Source organism: Filicampus tigris, chromosome 5 (assembly GCF_054856515.1).
Source record: "Filicampus tigris isolate MCC_2025a chromosome 5, RoL_Ftig_1.0, whole genome shotgun sequence".
NCBI classification, from domain to species: Eukaryota; Metazoa; Chordata; class Actinopteri; order Syngnathiformes; family Syngnathidae; genus Filicampus; species Filicampus tigris.
In genome coordinates this window covers 14401620-14418717 of record NC_141221.1, presented here as the reverse complement: position 1 = coordinate 14418717, position 17098 = coordinate 14401620, and the positions used below count along the sequence as shown (strand labels likewise).

General features: G+C 42.0%; 3 protein-coding genes and 1 long non-coding RNA gene across 11 annotated transcripts in view; 3 read left to right on the top strand and 1 right to left on the bottom strand.

The window, feature by feature from the left end:
* The first annotated feature begins 272 nt into the window (after positions 1-272).
* ykt6 (YKT6 v-SNARE homolog (S. cerevisiae)) lies at positions 273-4193 on the top strand. Of its 2 annotated transcripts, none has more exons than XM_086032123.1 (8): positions 273-472; positions 763-926; positions 1555-1637; positions 2149-2249; positions 2308-2412; positions 2517-2582; positions 3025-3126; positions 3234-4193. In XM_086032123.1, exons 2-8 carry the CDS (start codon positions 823-825, stop codon positions 3267-3269), a joined length of 597 nt encoding a protein of 198 aa, XP_085888249.1. In that variant the 5' UTR covers positions 273-472; positions 763-822; the 3' UTR covers positions 3270-4193. The 2 variants fall into 2 exon arrangements, with proteins under 2 accessions (XP_085888249.1, XP_085888247.1); XM_086032121.1 differs by having other exon boundaries at positions 274-472; positions 774-926.
* Positions 4194-4511: 318 nt separating this feature from the next.
* On the top strand, positions 4512-7508 carry LOC147147389 (uncharacterized). 2 transcript variants are annotated; one of them, XM_086031014.1, is made up of 5 exons: positions 4512-4859; positions 5208-5259; positions 5841-5912; positions 6014-6098; positions 6172-7508. In XM_086031014.1, the coding sequence occupies exons 1-5, from the start codon at positions 4716-4718 to the stop codon at positions 6203-6205; spliced, it is 387 nt and encodes a 128-aa protein (XP_085887140.1). In that variant the 5' UTR covers positions 4512-4715; the 3' UTR covers positions 6206-7508. The 2 variants fall into 2 exon arrangements, with proteins under 2 accessions (XP_085887140.1, XP_085887138.1); XM_086031012.1 differs by having other exon boundaries at positions 6169-7508.
* Positions 7509-10044: 2536 nt separating this feature from the next.
* LOC147147387 (rho guanine nucleotide exchange factor 28-like) overlaps positions 10045-17098 on the bottom strand; it is a 46728-nt gene continuing 39674 nt past the window's right edge. For 5 of the 6 annotated variants that reach the window (XM_086031248.1, XM_086031243.1, XM_086031246.1 and 2 more), the window contains 13 exons: positions 16615-16869; positions 16436-16512; positions 16179-16357; positions 15894-15991; positions 15625-15816; positions 15335-15466; positions 15108-15241; positions 14955-15002; positions 14448-14552; positions 14209-14373; positions 12989-13240; positions 11615-11984; positions 10045-10963 (listed from right to left, as the gene is read on the bottom strand). In XM_086031248.1, coding sequence (XP_085887374.1) covers positions 10773-10963; positions 11615-11984; positions 12989-13240; positions 14209-14373; positions 14448-14552; positions 14955-15002; positions 15108-15241; positions 15335-15466; positions 15625-15816; positions 15894-15991; positions 16179-16357; positions 16436-16512; positions 16615-16869 — 2198 coding nt within the window. In that variant the 3' untranslated portion in view covers positions 10045-10772. The remainder of the gene's footprint in view (positions 10964-11614; positions 11985-12988; positions 13241-14208; positions 14374-14447; positions 14553-14954; positions 15003-15107; positions 15242-15334; positions 15467-15624; positions 15817-15893; positions 15992-16178; positions 16358-16435; positions 16513-16614; positions 16870-17098) is intronic. The other variant, XM_086031245.1, reaches the window with a different exon arrangement.
* LOC147147388 (uncharacterized) lies at positions 14924-16499 on the top strand. The gene is made up of 3 exons (XR_015086873.1): positions 14924-15021; positions 15149-16003; positions 16212-16499. It is a non-coding gene; the product is annotated as an uncharacterized LOC147147388 (long non-coding RNA).

The following is a 17098-nucleotide window of genomic DNA, read 5'->3' as shown; positions in this document are numbered from 1 at the left end:
ATGTTTTTGCACTTTTGCGATGTTCTTTGCATTATTGATTACGATTTGCACTTTTGTTAAAGTAAAGTAAATAAAGAAATAGAAAAAATAATTTAAAACATTATTTTCCTATACATAAATACAGCCTATTGATGACAATAATGACATAAATAAAATAATACAAATAATAAGCATTCTTCTCCTTCTAAATTTGATTATATTACAGTTGTTGCTGTTAATGATCCAGGTGGAACCTTGCATGTTGCCTGTTTTTTTTTCCAAGGTCCGAATATGCCGAGGGACCCAAAGATGATAGTGACGTGTGATTGGTTACAGCCAAGTAGCATCGTCCAAACTACTCCACTGGAATTAGGACGCTTCGGATTTCCGCCTTAAGAAGAGACAGCCAATGTTTATGCCGTGTAAATAATAGTTTCTTCGGTTTCTTGCTTTAACCAAGCGGGTCTTCGCCTTTTCGCCTTTTTTTAATAGGGTAAGTTAGTCAAGAGGCCTTTGGAAAACAAGCTAACATTTATAGCTAACCACCACTCGGCCTAACTTTGTGAATACATTCTTTGACTTTATTCGCACTAGTGTACGATAAGAGGCTGATAATTAATGTCTTTATATCATGTAAAACTAAACTAAAATGTACATTGTTGACAAATTTGCACTTTTTTCGGGGCGGCGACTTGCACTTGTTAGCTAATAGCTACCAAACAACGCCGAGCTTGTGTGATAGTATTTGAGGCGGATAATGCTTGTCATCTGACACACGTCCAGTTCCACTTTAGATTATCCGGCTTGTGGGACCGTGTGCGCCGAGAGCGACCGGGCGGCACCATGAAGCTCTACAGCCTGAGCGTCCATTATAAAGGAGCCACTAAAGCCAACCTCCTGAAAGCGGCCTACGACCTCTCCTCCTTCAGCTTCTTTCAGAAATCAAGGTGGGTTGTACTGCGATTTTTAAATTAAGTTTTAAATTTCGTTTGGTTGAGTAATGTTAAATTACAATAAAATTCTCAAATTTCTCCAGTCCTCCACGAAATGAGACTTATCTTTGTGTTGAATCAAAACATTATGAAAATGAATATTTACTTTTGAAAACAATGATCAAAATTGTTGTTTTTTGTCTGACATGATGCAGACCAAACCATTAACTGAGTAATCACTTTGTGTGTTTTCTGCACTTTTGGTTTGAAATAATGTCCAGTTTTTGAATAAAGAGATGGAAATTAGATTATTTTATTTATTTGGTATTTGGTTAATCGATTGAATGGTCAGCAAATGAATTGATAAAATACGTTTTACTTGTTGCAGCCCTAGTTTAAAACCTAAATGAAAACTGAAATTATGTTCCCAAAACACCTGTAAATGTTTCACAGTCATCTAACAACATTACCATTAAACAATAACAAACCTTTTTATAAGTTCAATAGTTCCAAATTTCCTGTGCTTAACTTTACATGGAAATTTAATGGCAATTTTGTACCCTTTTGCAACCCTGTGCAAGATGAGTCTGTGCTGGTTTCTTTTCCTAACCTCTAATGTTATGTATTGTTTTGTTGTTTTCAGCATCCAGGAGTTCATGTCCTTTACAAGTGCCTTGATTGTTGAACGGACAACAGTTGGAAGTCGTGCCTCTGTCAAAGAACAAGGTAATAGGGAAAAACAGTACTGCAAGTTCTTGTTGTTTGTAATAATTTGATCTATTTCCTCAGATAATGACATCCATTCTAATCGACATAGCACCAGATGAGAGCGTTGTTAAATAATGGAGCAAAAGCTGCTGCAAAAATTTGACAGTAATCCACCCTTCATTGCGTCGTAGAATACTGTTTACGAACCCTAACTGCAATGAAGTTGGGGCTTGGTGTAAAATGGAAATAAAACTTTTCAACCTCTATTCAATCAAATTTTGATCCCTCATGCGGCATTGCATTAAAAACCAGCATGACTTCATTTCAGAAAACTATTAACACAGTTTGTTGCAACATCTACAAATGCAAGGTAAAACTTGGTAAAACAACAACAGCCAGAAGCGCCGCCAGCTTCTCTGGACCTGAGCTCATCTGAGATGGACTGACGCAAAGTGGAAAAATGTGCTGTGCAAAGTAGGTTGAAAATACTTTGGATTTTTTTTTTTACAAATGGAATGTTCTCTTATAGAGTACCTGTGTCATGTGTACGTGAGGAATGACAACTTGGGTGCGGTGGTCATAGCAGACACGGAATACCCACAGAGAGTCTGCTTCACACTGCTTGACAAGGTAAGCACACCATACACACACATTATGAGTCCTCCATTGTGATGGTGTTGTGTTTTAGGTGTTAGAAGAGTTTTCCAGACAGGTGGACAGTATAGACTGGCCCTCTGGTAACCCCACAACCGTTAACTACAAAGCCCTAGACATTCACCTCGCCAAGTATCAGGTATGTCGATTCTGTCAGCTCATACATATAAAAAAAAAAATTGCTAACAAAGTCGCTTGTGTGCAAAAGGAAAAGTTTGCCTGACTGCTTGCGTTCCGCTTCAGAACCCAAGGGAAGCAGATGCAATGTCCAAAGTGCAGGCGGAGCTGGATGACACAAAGATCATTTTGGTATTGAAGATCTCACTCTCTCTGTCCCTCTCCTCTTTTAAAAAAAAAAAAAAAAAAAAAAAGCTTATGTATAATTTAGTTGACAAAGACAAAAAAAGAGACATTTTCGCTATAATTATAGTTAGTTCTAGTGTTATGTACATAAACTGTAATTTAAATTAGTTGTCTGATTTTAAAAGCACTCTTGTTTTTATTTCATTTCGTTAACAAAAAGGATTTTTCTCAATTTTAGTTGTCTTCAACAATAATAACCTTGGTCAGAACGCAGCATTGTCTTATCACCCGCCAACACGCATGCACAATACTCATGATTACAGGAGATATTTGTTTAAAAAGCACTATTAGACCATATATGTAAGACAATCCATTGAAAAACGGCAAGTCCTTAGCTTGCATTGCTTATTATTTGTACAGTGCTGATATTGTGTGTGTGTGTGTGCAGCACAAGACCATGGAAAGTCTGTTGGATAGAGGAGAGAAACTGGACGACCTAGTGGCCAAATCAGAGCACCTAGGAAGCCAATCCAAAGCCTTTTATAAGACTGTGAGTAGCAGGCATTTATTACACACAAGGCCACCATTTAATGACCTTTTTTCAGTCTTTGCTACATATCGCAACTCTGCATGTGTGCCCACCAACCCCCCCTACAGGCGAGGAAACAGAACTCCTGCTGCGAGATCATGTGATGTCGCAGCCTCGTCCCCGTGGACACGCCTCTATCACTCTACTCTGTCTTTGCCTTCCCGCTCGTCCCGATCCTACACCCCCCATCGAGCGGCAGCAGCACGATCTCAACGCCACGTGATGAAGGTCAGCAGCCAGCGCGATTTTCACCGATGGGGGCTGAAGGAGCGATTTGGGTCCAAGGAACATTTTGGAGGACGAAGCCGCGTGTCACTGTCTTTAGTTGATGTGGTGTTGAAACCATTTAATGTCATTTGGATTGCATCACGTCTTAAATGTGGCTTTGCTTTTTTTTTCAATGACATGGCAAACAAAAGCATTTGCCACTTATCAGCTTGGTGATGTGCATTGAACTTGTTGACATTCCCGCTGTGGCTGATTTTGTGTATGTGAGGTGTTAATGCAGTGTGAACATGGATCTCCCTCCCATCACAATGCTGGTTAATGATAAGATATCTACTGAATTCCAATTGGAACTACTGTCCCAAATCACTAAAATGGATTTACTAATTTAGCCGAGGGACACTCCAACATGCAGCCCCCACCCCCTTTTTTTTTTTTTTTTTTTTAATTTAATCAACAGAATTCATTTGACTTGTCTGCTTGCATCCATTAAAGATGGAGACATGCCTTTGGTTGTATTTTAGATGTTTCTATGCTTTCTGCTCTGTATGTATGGCTGAATTAATGAGTGACTGTGTGTGTGTGTGTTTCTGGCTTTTACAGTGTAAACTGTTGTGCAATACCTCCACGAACTGGTGTCTCAAACTGAGAGAACAAAGCGGAAATGTTACTCATAAGTGGCCCTCAGCAAATTGGCCTTTGTATACTCGACTTGTGAGTACTGTGATTCCGCACATGAAACCTGTGCAGGGTTGATTTTTCATTTAATAATTGTTCATTTAATAAACACTTGTCTGGATTAACATTTGCTTCGTCTGGATTATCCATCCTAATTCTGTAACGTGTGTATATATATATATATATATATATATATATATATATATATATATATATATATATATATATATATATATATATATATATATATATATATATATACATACATATATATATATATATATATATATATATATACATACATATATATATATATATATACATACATATATATACATATATATATATATATATATATATAGACAAGGTGAAGTTGCCGTGATGCAGCGCCAAATTATTAAAGTGCACCCTCATAGACGATGCATCCTTCAAAGGTCTTCAAAAAATGGTACTTCGAGTAGACGCGTAGATTACCTCAACGAACGTTTATTTAAAATCACTCAAACGATGGTTTCGGGGCGTTCGAATAGATTAGCAAAGGTTCACGTAGCTGATTTACAATGAGCAAAAGTTAAACGTAAAGCCAAACGACTTCGACAAGTGTGATATCTTGTTTTGAGAAATCCGAGGTTTGTCGAAGTAAGTGAATGCGTCACGCCAGCAGGCGCACAGCTGAAGCGAGACGAAAACATGCGCTGATGACTTCTGACCGCCGCTTCGTCTCAAAAATGTGGACGGAGGCGCAAAACGACAGCAAATTTTTGCCCAACATCATCGTCAACACTTCGGAGGTAAGAAAGTGAACACCGAAAGGACTCTCCTATCGTCCCTCGCCAAGAACAAAGTTTGTTTTGAGTCAAAATTCGCTTTTAGGCGTTTCAAAGCGTTGTAGTATTTTAAAGCGCCTCACTGTCCTGATATGTTTCATTAGTTGAATCCATGCTAACTTCACGCCCGTGCTTTGGAAATTTGGGTCAAAAGTATTTTCTTATCTCACATGTTGTTTACTTTGCGCTTGCGCCAAGTTGCGCCTGCTTTTTCTACCCTGGTCTTTGTCTTTGAGAGAGCAAGATGCAATTTAACAATGTGTCTTTGTGCTTGGTTAGTAAAAACGTGATTATCTGGCAACATTTTTGCAGATAGTTGACCCAGATCTGACTTGGCAGGAATTGCATGTTCTGCAGAGAAATGGTGAGCCTCAGCTCTTCCTCTTCACTTGTTTTTTCTCTCTGGCTCTCTCTCTCTCTCTCTCTCTTTCTCTCTCTCTCTCTCTCTCTCTCTCTCTCTCTCTCTCTCTCTCTCTCTCTCTCTCTCTCTCTCTCTATACACACATACATATGTATATATTTTTTTGTATATATATATACACATACACATTTATACTGTATGTATATATTTTGTGTGTGTCAAAATACAGTATATATATATATATATATACATATATATAGTTAGTTATATATACAGTTATATTAATTATATATATATGTATATATATACATATATATATATACATATATATATATATATTATATTTATATATATATATATATATATATATATATATATATATATATATATATATATATATATATATATTTCTACTGGTAATGGCCTTTCTACCTTCAAGCTTCTGAAAGCACTTTAACCCCTTCTCATCATTTACCAAAGGATGATGCAGCATCAGGAGCAACTGGGGGTTAAGGAGACGGCAGCTCTTCTAATTGGTATGACAAATGAAACTGATTTAAAACAAAATGTTCACCCTCCCACAGGTTCCACTGCGGCAGCCGCCCGCCCATCGAGCGCCGAAGACGCTTTAAACACAAGCAATGGAATCATTCCTGGTGAGTACAGCACAGCGCATACATTTTCTGATGCAAATGGCGGTGTGTTGCTAAGAATATATATGACTTTTGGACTCTGGCGTAAATTGATGCTCACACAGGAGCCATCGCCGCCGCAATGTTCATCGCAATGTTACTGGGCCTCTATGCCGTGCTCTGGAAGTGTATGGTGTCACCACCACAAAGGTATACACAACAAATCCCTGTTGGCGTCAAAACCGAGCAAACGCTTCATTTGTGGATGTCTCTCTTTCAGAAGGCGCCGGAAAGCGAGAGCAAGAATGACGGCGTGACGACAGGACTGGGATGGAATGGGGCGTACTTCAAAATACCAGTTTTCCAAGTTGTTTTCGTCAAAAGGTGCGGACTGACGTGTGGGCGCACCACTCAAGAGCCTTAACCAAGAAACAGCTGAGGGCAGGTGACCGTGTTCACTCTAAGGCTGGCACCTCCTGTTGACGAGAGGTTGCGCATTGTTCTGTTTTGAAAAGTCTGCTGCTCTTTGCTTTGGGAACTCTGCACTAGTGAAGGCTGAGTCTACTCTCTCCTTTAACAACCAATAAGCTGTGTGTGTGCGCGCGCAAAGATTTAGTTTGATACTGTTGACTGGTAGCTTCCATTTTGAAACCTAAATGAAGTCTCTATTTTATTTAATAATAGGAAGGAGTAATAAATCCACCCTGAAAACAAGACAAGAATGACAACAAGATTAAGGTGGTAAATTTAAAAGGATGCATTTGCATTCGATTTCCAAGTCAATGTGTTTTCGAGATTAAGGTCATAATATGATGAGAATCCTTTTTTTATTTTCTAGATAAAATTCGATGAAGTAGCATGCTTTAAAAAAAACCTCAAGATTATGAAAAAAACGAATGAAAATACTAATTTGGGCAAATCAACGTCAGAGCTCGGGAGCATTATTAGGGCCACTGGTTTTCTTTCTTTCACTTGCACTTGTAAAAACACAATCTTACTCTCACTTAATGACTTTAATCTAGAAAGTGATTTGCTATCCTAATCGCACATTTATCTAGTCAATTTGAACGTTTACAGAAAAAAAAAAAAAAAAACACAAATCCAACAACAACAAAAACCCCAGTCGCCTTGAGTCAGCTTTTACATATTCCCATGACAAGCTACACAGGCATAAAGAAAAACAAAATTTTTAGCAAGATCATTGGTATTTATTATTGCTATTAAGACAGTAAGTTAAAAATGACTTGGGTAATTCTGCTCTTTGAATAATGAATCAAACAACTTTTTATCCTTGAAAATATCCAACTTTTATTCTAGTGATATTACGCCTATGATCCCCAAAAGACAAAAGTCATTTCTTCTCGTAAGACTTGAATACTGCGTTTGAAAATGTACAACTTTATTTTGGTAAGATTATCACTTTAAATTGTTGAGTTGTTTTCAGTGGTGCCCTAATACTCCATTCGTACAAGACAAATAACCAATTGCCTTTAATGCATTTTATTATCTTTCCTTTGGATGCTTTTTACTACTTTACCACTGTGGACATATTATAGTAAACTGTAACTTTTTCTCATGGACTGTGAACCTGAATAAATGTGAACATTTGTAAATATCGTAGAGAGGAACTATTGTGCGCCTTCCATTTGTCTCTGTAATGACTATCAGAGTTTTCAAGCCGAGATGGACGACACAAAGATTTGACCGGACACTCATCGCGAGAAATGTCTCAATATTTGAGTCAATTTTGTGACTTTGAGGTATGACAGAAAAGTTCCAGGACTGCTGTCACAAACGATACATTTCAAACCCAAACTACTCTGGTGCCTTGAAACATGACTTTGTTCAGCAGATTTTTGTTTGCTTTGACGCGAAAATGTGAGATCTGAGCGACAATCAGGCGTGTATTTAAAACCACACAGCTTTAAGATAAAAGCTTAGCTTCAAGCTAACAAACATTGCAAAACGCCACAGACAGGCTAACGAATAGCATCGGCGTCGCATTTGAACACAAACAGTGGAGCAGCACATGTAGGCACAATGTAACGATACTAACGCGTATGTATTCTTTATCCTCCGCAAAGAATGACTACTATTACTGCAGAGGAGTTTTGACAACCTTTTTTGCAGCAACAATGAACTTTCTTTGTGCTTGGCAAAACCACTGAAAGACGATTCACTGCATATTTGGAGCTCAAATAGTCTCGACAGTGACCCCAACCTTGGAAGTCGCACACATCTTGACGACATTCAGGCGGATGCGGGCGAGGTCCAATCCCCGCTCAGCGTACCCGTGACACAGCGGTGTGGTCTGCTGCAGTGGCGGGTGTTGTCAGGAAGCAGATGTTCCAGCTTCGACTTGCCCGTGACCTCTCACATTGAGTCCATTCAGCTGTGACTAACACACGCGGAGGGTGAAACACGTATGAAAGTGATTAACTACTTGCTGATATACTGACTTTCGATACTTCATTAGGGTGTCAAAGATCAGTCTGGAGGACTTTGGAATGGAAAGTTGTGGGTTCAAAACCGGAATGGAAATAGTGACTAGTTGGTAGGGGAGAGGCCGGATCAACCTTTTGATCAAATTACTTGGATGGTTTTGAGGTCATTTTCACATGGAAAAATGATACTTGCAGGGGAAATCAACCCAAACACATTTTTTTCAAGACTACATTCCCAGCAGGCCCGCTAGTTGAAACACGACATTCGGATGAATAATGCGTTTGTGGAATCTGAGTTAAGCAGCAAAATCCACCCCTTTTTAGCCATCTCAGGGAGCGGCCATTTTGTCACTTCTGTTGACTGAAAATGACATCGCAACTGCTCACGTAACAGCCAATCACGGCTTAGCTTTGGACAACAGGCGAGCTGTGATTGGTCGTTACCTGAGCCCCGAGCAACTGTCATGTCATTTTTAAGTCGACAGTAGTGACAAAATGGTCACCCCCTCAGATGGCTAAAAACAGGTGGATTAACTCTTATTCCACAAACACAATATTTATCAGAATGCCTTGTTTCACCTAGTGGGCTTGCATAGAACATTTTCTTGAAAAAAATGTTTTGGTTGACTTCCCCTTTAAGTTATACTTTTTCCCATACACAAAGCATCTGGTAATGCGTTTGCATGGATGCAGTATGCTTAGCCATACCGTTGAAAAGATCTCATATCTGTATTGCCCACAAATGATTACAAATCATAGGTGTGTCTGTGTGCAATATTTTTGGAGAATCGAACCCAGAACCTCTCGATTATGAGGCAGGTGTAATGACTCGTAGAATGTGATGATCAACCGTTATTAGGAAAGAAAAAAAATCTCAATATTCAAAATTTGGAGTTTCCACGAGTTTTAGAAGCAACTTAAATTCCACCATTTAAACTTGACTTGACATATTTTTTAAAGAATATGTTCAATGCAGGCCCACTGGTTGTAGCGTGATATTGTGTTTGTGGAATATGAGTTAAGCAGCAAAATCCAGCCCTTTTTAGCCATCTCAGGGGGTGGCCATTTGTCAAACACATTGAGTTACCTTGTGGATGAAATGCGCCGTATAAATAAAGCTGCTTTACCTTTGAAATTACCCGCATCACACACACACAGTACACATTGCTTGATTTTGGGATTGAGCGGTTGCTTGATCTCCTCCAGCTGTGCCACAGCTGGAAATGTACAGGAGCTGCCGGCAAGCCTCATCGGAGTTTTTTGAGTTGCCGCAGCACATACAAGAATGAAAAAACAAACAGTTTCATGTGGTTGCCTGGCATTTGTTATACTTGAGATTAACACACACAACTATAGCAATAAATAAACAGCCATACAAAGATCCGGAGCAGTATTTACACAATGAGACTTAATACACTAAATGCCTAAATTTTAAGTCGATGTTTGCAATGGCGCCACGTTGGCTCTGTGGTTGCATCGCTAGTGCTAGTGACGGTCGTCATCACTGAGGTCAGGCATCTGATGTTTCTTGGCTTCTCGGGAGGTGCGAAGAGAACACACACACACACACACGCACACACACAAGCACCGAGGCAGATGTGAAGTCAAATACCAGAGCCATTCTGAAGATTATTTGCAAAAATTCGAAACGATTTAAATTGGGCCTAAACGTCAAAAGCTGCTCCACTACTCTCAAGATGTCAACAAGCGGATGTTTGCAACAGTATCTTTATAAGCAGCCCAAACTTTTACATACATCACAGCAGTGATTACAGCCGCGAAAAGAAACCAAACATTGTGTACAGTGCATGAAGCCATTTACGTACAATAAATTACCGAGTTGTTGCAAGAGGAGATTGTGAGGAAAAAAAAAAAAAAATCACAAGAATTTTGGCACTTCATTACGAAAAGAATGAACCTCTCCCAACAGTGTGCATACGTAGCCCTTTCAACAAACTATAACGTACAGTACTTTTAAACACAACTCTTTTCAAATGCGTTCATTCCCTAATAAATATTAAGATCACATATAATGGTACTCTATAGAAGAGCAATTAATGCTGTACATAGCTTGCGAAGGCCTACATTGGCTTTTCCCCATATATTTTAGTTTAAGTGCTAATGGGGGGGAAAAAAGATATAACACCAGTACTTTTGCATCGGTATTTCCTAGCGTTTTGTTCGAGGCACCCCCTGCAACCAACCTAATAAAACGAGGATACAAACTCATTTACAGACAAAAATGTCATTACAGCGAGTACCAAAGCAAAAGGCACGACGGTTTGATTAAGCAGGAGGAACACGGGTGGCAGTTATAAAGGCACATAATGCTACTGATCCCTCACTTGAGTATCCCGCACTTTCCCGAATCTATTTACATCCATCATAGGCAAACAAAAGCAACAAAGTCCAGTTATGTGTCGAAACGTTGCTTCGGTCATCAGAGGTAAACAATGTTCTCCTCGCTTCCGTCCTCCCTGAGGTGTCCTTCAAGAGAGAGGTAGGACTGCGGGGGGAGGAGTGGCGTGAGGGAGGGAGACGAGGAGGAGTATTTTTTTTCCTCAAGCTCTTGACCGGCTAATTCTGGCCTCCAGCAACCCGGGGAATGTCCATCCAGGTGTGGACTGAAGTCTGACAGAGAGGAGGAGAGATGAGAGTCAGTCTTTGGAGATGCTAAGGACGGACAAAGGCTGAAAACCCGGAACCTCCGAACTGTGAGTAAGACGTGCTAACCACTAGGACAAGCGTGCGTGCGGCCCCGACGGAATCGGTTTACAGCGACAACAGCTTTTGCGGGTACGGCAAAAAGTTGAGGAATTAAAATCAAAATTAGAATCCAGTGGTGCCTTGAGAAACATACCATCGTTTGGACAATCATTTTTCGCTTTGACTTGGGAGCCCAAACTCGAGATACGAGCACTGTACGGTGGCAATGAATTGATCTCAACTCATTTCAAAATAAGCAGCACTGAGGCAAATAGTGAACAATTTGTCAAAAAAGAGGTTTGGAGCTCTTTAATGCCACTCCCAGTTGGAAGTTTACTGTCAAAGCAAACATCAAACAAGGAAAATTACACGTTGCGTATTTAAAACAAGCACATAGTTTTGCTTTTAGTCTGCTAGCTTAATGCTAATGCTAGCATACCTGGGAAACACATATATGACAATTTAAGCCAATGATATTGGGAGAAGCTCCAGCGGTTGATTGGTTTTATAAGATCATTTTCACCAACCTCTCTATAGATTGAAAAAAAAAAAAAGAAATGATATTGCACTACATACGTTTGCTGGCGCTCTGCAGCTGTGCTGTGCCTCTGCTCCTGAAGGGATTGACAGAGTTGTTGGCAGGCTGGTTGCAGCCGTGGTTCTTCGAGCAGTTGGTGAACGTGAGACCGTCCTGAGATTGTTTTCGGTGTGTTTGGCTGAGCAGGGCGTTGAGGCTGTTGTAGAGGCTGGCGCTAAGGCTTATGTCAGCGCCAAAGGTGGAGGCTTGCCGGGCGCCGTCGTGGTTCCTCCTCGGGGCGGAGTGCAGATACTGCTGTGGGTTGTTGTTGGGGGGCCGGTTCTTCTGGAGGGAGGCGAGCAGAGCTGCGTCGTTCTCGTACGTCCAGCAGGTGCCGTCAAGGCTGCCTGAGCGACTGTGGCTCGGCACCTTGGCAGGATTCAAAGACGTGAGGTCAGATGTGGAAACGCGTAGAAGTTATTACATTTTTTGCTTTTCCCCCCAATTGATTGGTTGCATTTGTATTGTCCTCTAACAGACAACAGTTGAAGTGACTTGAAACAGCGAAACTTCCGGGTTTCAAAAGCCAATGTAGTAATTGTTTGACGGTCCTGTTGGATTACTTTACCAGCGTGAAGCAGCGAACCCTCATTTATCACGGGGGATACACCACCCGCAAAAGGTGAAAATCCGCAATTCAAACACTTTTTTTTTTTAATCCAACCCCTCCAGCACACCATAAACTTATTTTAACTTGTTAAAGCGGAAGTCATCTCAAACATATTTTTTTCAAGAATATGTTCCCAGCAGGCCCACTAGTCGAAACACGGCATTCTGATTAATTTCACGTTTGCGGAATACGAGTTAAGCAACCAAATGCACTCGTTTTTAGCCATCTCTGGGGCGGCCATTTTGTCTTCTGTGGACTGAAAATGACATCACAACTGCTCACAACGACCAATCACGGCTGAACTCTTTTCTGAATCTGAGCCGTGATTGGTCGTTGTGAGCAGTTGTGATGTCATTTTCAGTCCACAGAAGACAAAATGGCCGCCCCATGAGATGGACAAACTGCTCAACTCGTATTCCACAAACGCGTGGACACGTGTGAGTGTCTGGGCGTGAGCTGTGGCCGACAGCAACTCGCATGCGTGCACTCATTGTGTTTGTGTGTGGAACTCTTCTCCAATAAACAACTGAAATGTGCATCAGTGACTGTGGCTCTCCTTTCCCACATGTCAGGAGCATTACAGTAACTGACCACTTCAAAAACTATAGCAGGGGTACAAACGATTATATAGCGATAGTGATCTTCATAGTGTATTGTTACTAATAGTCACTTGATTTTATAGCTGAATTTGACCTGTAATCTAATACTAGAGAGCCGCCCAGCTGGTCACATTAACGCAACATCTCTGCCTTCTTTTTGCTACCTTGTATCCATCCAACGGTATCGTAACGGGCAGACTGCTCTGCCGGTTGTGTCTCCAGCTCTGGAGGAGCCTCTGCTGGGCTTCGAGCTTCTCCTTCTCCCTGTCGACACTCTTCTGGCCCTCCCGAAGTCGGTCCAGACTGTTCCGATACTCCAGCAGCTGAGTTTCCAGCTCCTCTCGCTCACAACGCAGCCGTTCTGCCTCCAGGATGCAATGCTGCTCACGCTGCTCCAGTGCACTTTCCTGCTCAGTCTACACACAATGTGCACTACATCATATAGAGCAGCGATTCTTAAAGTGGAAGTCAACTCAAACATATTTTTTTCAAGAATATATCCTATGCAGGCTCACTTGTTGAAACAAGGCATTCATAATAGTTAATCCACTCGTTTTTAGCCTTCTCTGGGGGCGGCCATTTTGTCACTTCTGTTGACTGAAAATGACATCACAACTACTCAGGGCTCAGGTAACGACCAATCATGGCTGACCTATTTTCTGAAGTCGATTGGTGGTTACCTGAGCCCTGAGCAGTTGTGATGTCATTTTTCAGTCGACAGAAGTGTCAAAATGGCCGACCCCTGAGATGGCTAAAAATGGGTAGATTTTGTTGCTTCACTCGTATTCCACAAACACATTAATCAGAATGCTGTGTTTCAACTATTGGACCTGCGTAGATGACTTCCCCTTTAAGGAGGAGGTCAACCCCCCAAAATTATTTGTAACAATAAGATGTACTATGCGCCCCGACTACTCAAAACATGGCATTCTGATTAATATCGCGTTTGGGGGGTAAGCGTTAATCCACCCGTTTTTAGCCATCTCTGGGGGCGGCCATTTTGTCACTTCTCTCGACTGAAAATGACATCACAGTTGCTCAGGGCCCAGGTAACAACCAATCGTGGCTCAGCTTCAGAAAACACGTAATCCGTGATCGGTCGTTACCTGAGCCCTGAGCAGTTGTGATGTCATTTTCAGTCGAGAGAAGTGACAAAATGGCCGCCCCCAGAGATGGCTAAAAACGGGTGGATTAACGCTTACCCCCCAAACGCGATATTAATCAGAATACTGTGTTTCAACTAGTGGGCCCGCATTGAACATATTCTTGGAAAAAAAAAATTTGGGGGATTAAACGTGAAACATCCTCAACAAACAAGAAAAGTCCAGTTGCCTCGATCCAAGTTTTGTCGATTTACGGCGATTTACGCAGACGTGAGACCAACCTGTTGTTTCTCCCTGGCCACACACTCCTTGTCCCAGCGCTGCTGGTCTTGTTTCAGTTTCACATGGAGTTTCTGCACCTCATCCGCTTCTTCTTTCTTCCTCTCTAAACTCTTCTTCTCAACTTCCTCTTTCTTCTTATCAATGCCCGTCTGCCTCTCCTGCTCCTGCAGCGGAGCAGATCCCCTGTTGAGTGCTCACAACTCGGACATAACAAAACATCAGTCAAAGGCGCTCGTACCAGGCTGCTTTGGAGTGAGGCGAAGGTCTTGAGCTGAGATTTGTCTCCCTCCTGAAGGAGAATTTTCTGGATCTCGAGGCAGCTGTCCTGGAGAGTCACGGCAGCCTGCAAAGTTTCAAGTTCAAAGCGATGGCTGTTGAAAGTGGAAATCGAGCCACTGCGCATGAGCTTGGAGAATCTGGGCCTTATTTTTCCGTGCACATTGTGTTGCAGCCTAATAGTATTTTCACGTCTATGTTACTTTATGCTTTGTTTGCTTTTTTTTCCCCACTTGTGTTTATTTCCTAGAGTGAGGTTGCTTTTGTATTCTGTTGGAGTTGTATGAGTAATATGTGTGTCTTATCAAGCATGGCTAATGTATATACCAAAAAAATAAAAATATTTAGTGTGGTGTGCTCAATAGAACAAATTTCACTTCAATGACATTTTGAAGAATAAAACATGGGGAGGAGAGAATAAAACACAAGATATGCTAATTAGCATCCATGCATTTGTGCCCTCACTCACCTGCAGACTATAAAGAAGCTGAGTTAGACTCTGCACGCTCTCTGCCACCTACAGAAGAGAACTGCATGTTAGTACACAAGAACATTCATTCACAAATATTCATTTAATAAAAAAACAAAAAAAAACTCAAATCGGAAACTATAATAGCCGAACCTTGAACATGATTTCTTTGTTGTCGCCTTTCTTTGGCTCAGGAGCAGAGCTCCACAAGACTCCATCCATCCCCGTCCCCTCACCGTCCGACCCAAGAGAAGTGGAGCTCATACTGAGCGTGCTCAGGTAATCCGCTGTGAAAAACAAGGAGCACAACACTCACATGGACTGCACAAGTTGCCCGTCTTTTACACAAAAGAGGATTGCGTAGGAATGAGCTGGCTCACGCTCTGAGGGGGACTCTTGGACGCTGCTGCCGTGGCTATTGTAGTTGCAGCACTCAGGCCCACGGCTCGGAGAGTTGTCACTTTGGGCAGGAAGGCCATCGTGAACCTGCAGGATGGTGATCAGGTTCTCCGCTGCACGGGAAGCAAGCAAGGCACCAAAATTGAGTGGCAGGTTCTCCATGAGTGAGCTGGTTATTTTGCATTGTTGGAAATAAAATGTTGACATTCAAATCTTGCCAAGTTTCCTCAGGTTCAACACAATCTAGCAGCTTTCCAAGCAGTTGTCTCACCTTCTCTGAGCGCAGCTGTGAGCAGTGTTGAGGCCTGTCTCGGGGACTCGCTATCAACGTCCGCTTGTACCAGCAGGCGGCGATGTGCTATGGCTTCTGGAGAGCGCAGGGTTAACTCTGTGAGCTCAGCATAGAATTGCAACTTCTCCTCCAAGCTGTTGCAGATGCGCTGGTCCTGATTGAACAATGTCTCTACAAAAAAAAATAAAAAATAGACACATTATGATCTAACATTTCAATTTGTTGGCCCAGGTCTGCTCAAACGTCACCTTGGAACTTTGAGATTTTCTGAACTTTCGCTTCCGCCGCTCGCTTGGCCTCCTCTGATTCGGCGCTGCGCTCCTCCTCCTCCTCTTCCTCAGGACAACTGCCACGGAGGGTAAGTAGGTTCGGTAATGATTAACACGCACATGCAAATACGGTACGCAAGCACAAAGCACAAAGGATTGAACTGTAAAACAAAACGTCACATTCAGCAAACGTGAGCAGAGGCAACGAAAGTCGGGCAATCAAAGGCATTGCGTCGATGGAAGGCAGTTGCCTTCAAAACAAACCTCTCGACGGCTTGTCTTATGTGTCTCATCCAGGCGTTTCTCTCCTCTCTGGTCGTGGCGTGAACTTCATACATCTCCGGTCCAGCCGAGGACGCAGAGATGAGGAACATCCCTCGTTCCTCATTGGCTACTTCTCGAACGATGAGCTTTTGCAGGGGGATCACAGGAGGCTTCTGGTCCTGAAATGAAATCAAACCGAATAGATGAGACATCAGAGTTGCCATGTGATTTTTATTTTTTATTTTTTTTAAGCTTACCACGGCTGCAAATACAAAGCGTTGATCTTTCTCTTGCAGGAACACCAGAACATCTGTCAGCAGGAGGGCCAATGTATCTAGGGGGAGGGGTCGGGGGGGGGGGGGGGGGGGGGGATACGAATGGATCAGTTGTCAACTAAACGAAAACAATTCAGCGCCAGATCTGCAGCGCTACAAACCTTTTAGGCGGCCCGTGGCGGTCTTCCAGTAAAGCAATCCCTTGTGCTGTAGATCCCGTTGCTTGCTGTGCAGGTCCTGCTTGCGAATCACCTTGCCGCTCTTGAGTTTGGCAAAGCTCTTGTTGTCCAGACGGGCGAGCGCTTCCTGCAGCTCCTGAGATCTCTCGTACTTACTTACAGTCAGGTCCACCGCTGCGATGATATCACGGATCTGAGCCAGAGCGCTTGACAAGTCGGAGTGTTCTCGATCGCCTTCTGTCGGGGGTAAGGTAACCGAGGTCGAGGTTAATTATGAATTATTATTTCAAAGAGACATTTCCAAACGTGTTGGGCAACAAAGCAAATAAACTACAATGGTGCCTTGAGATGCGAATTAAATTTGTTTCTTGACCAGCCGTGACTAAAAACATTTCATCATCTTGCCTCATTGAAATTAATGGTAGTACAATGCTATCAATCTGTTGTGCAATATCATAGTTGTATT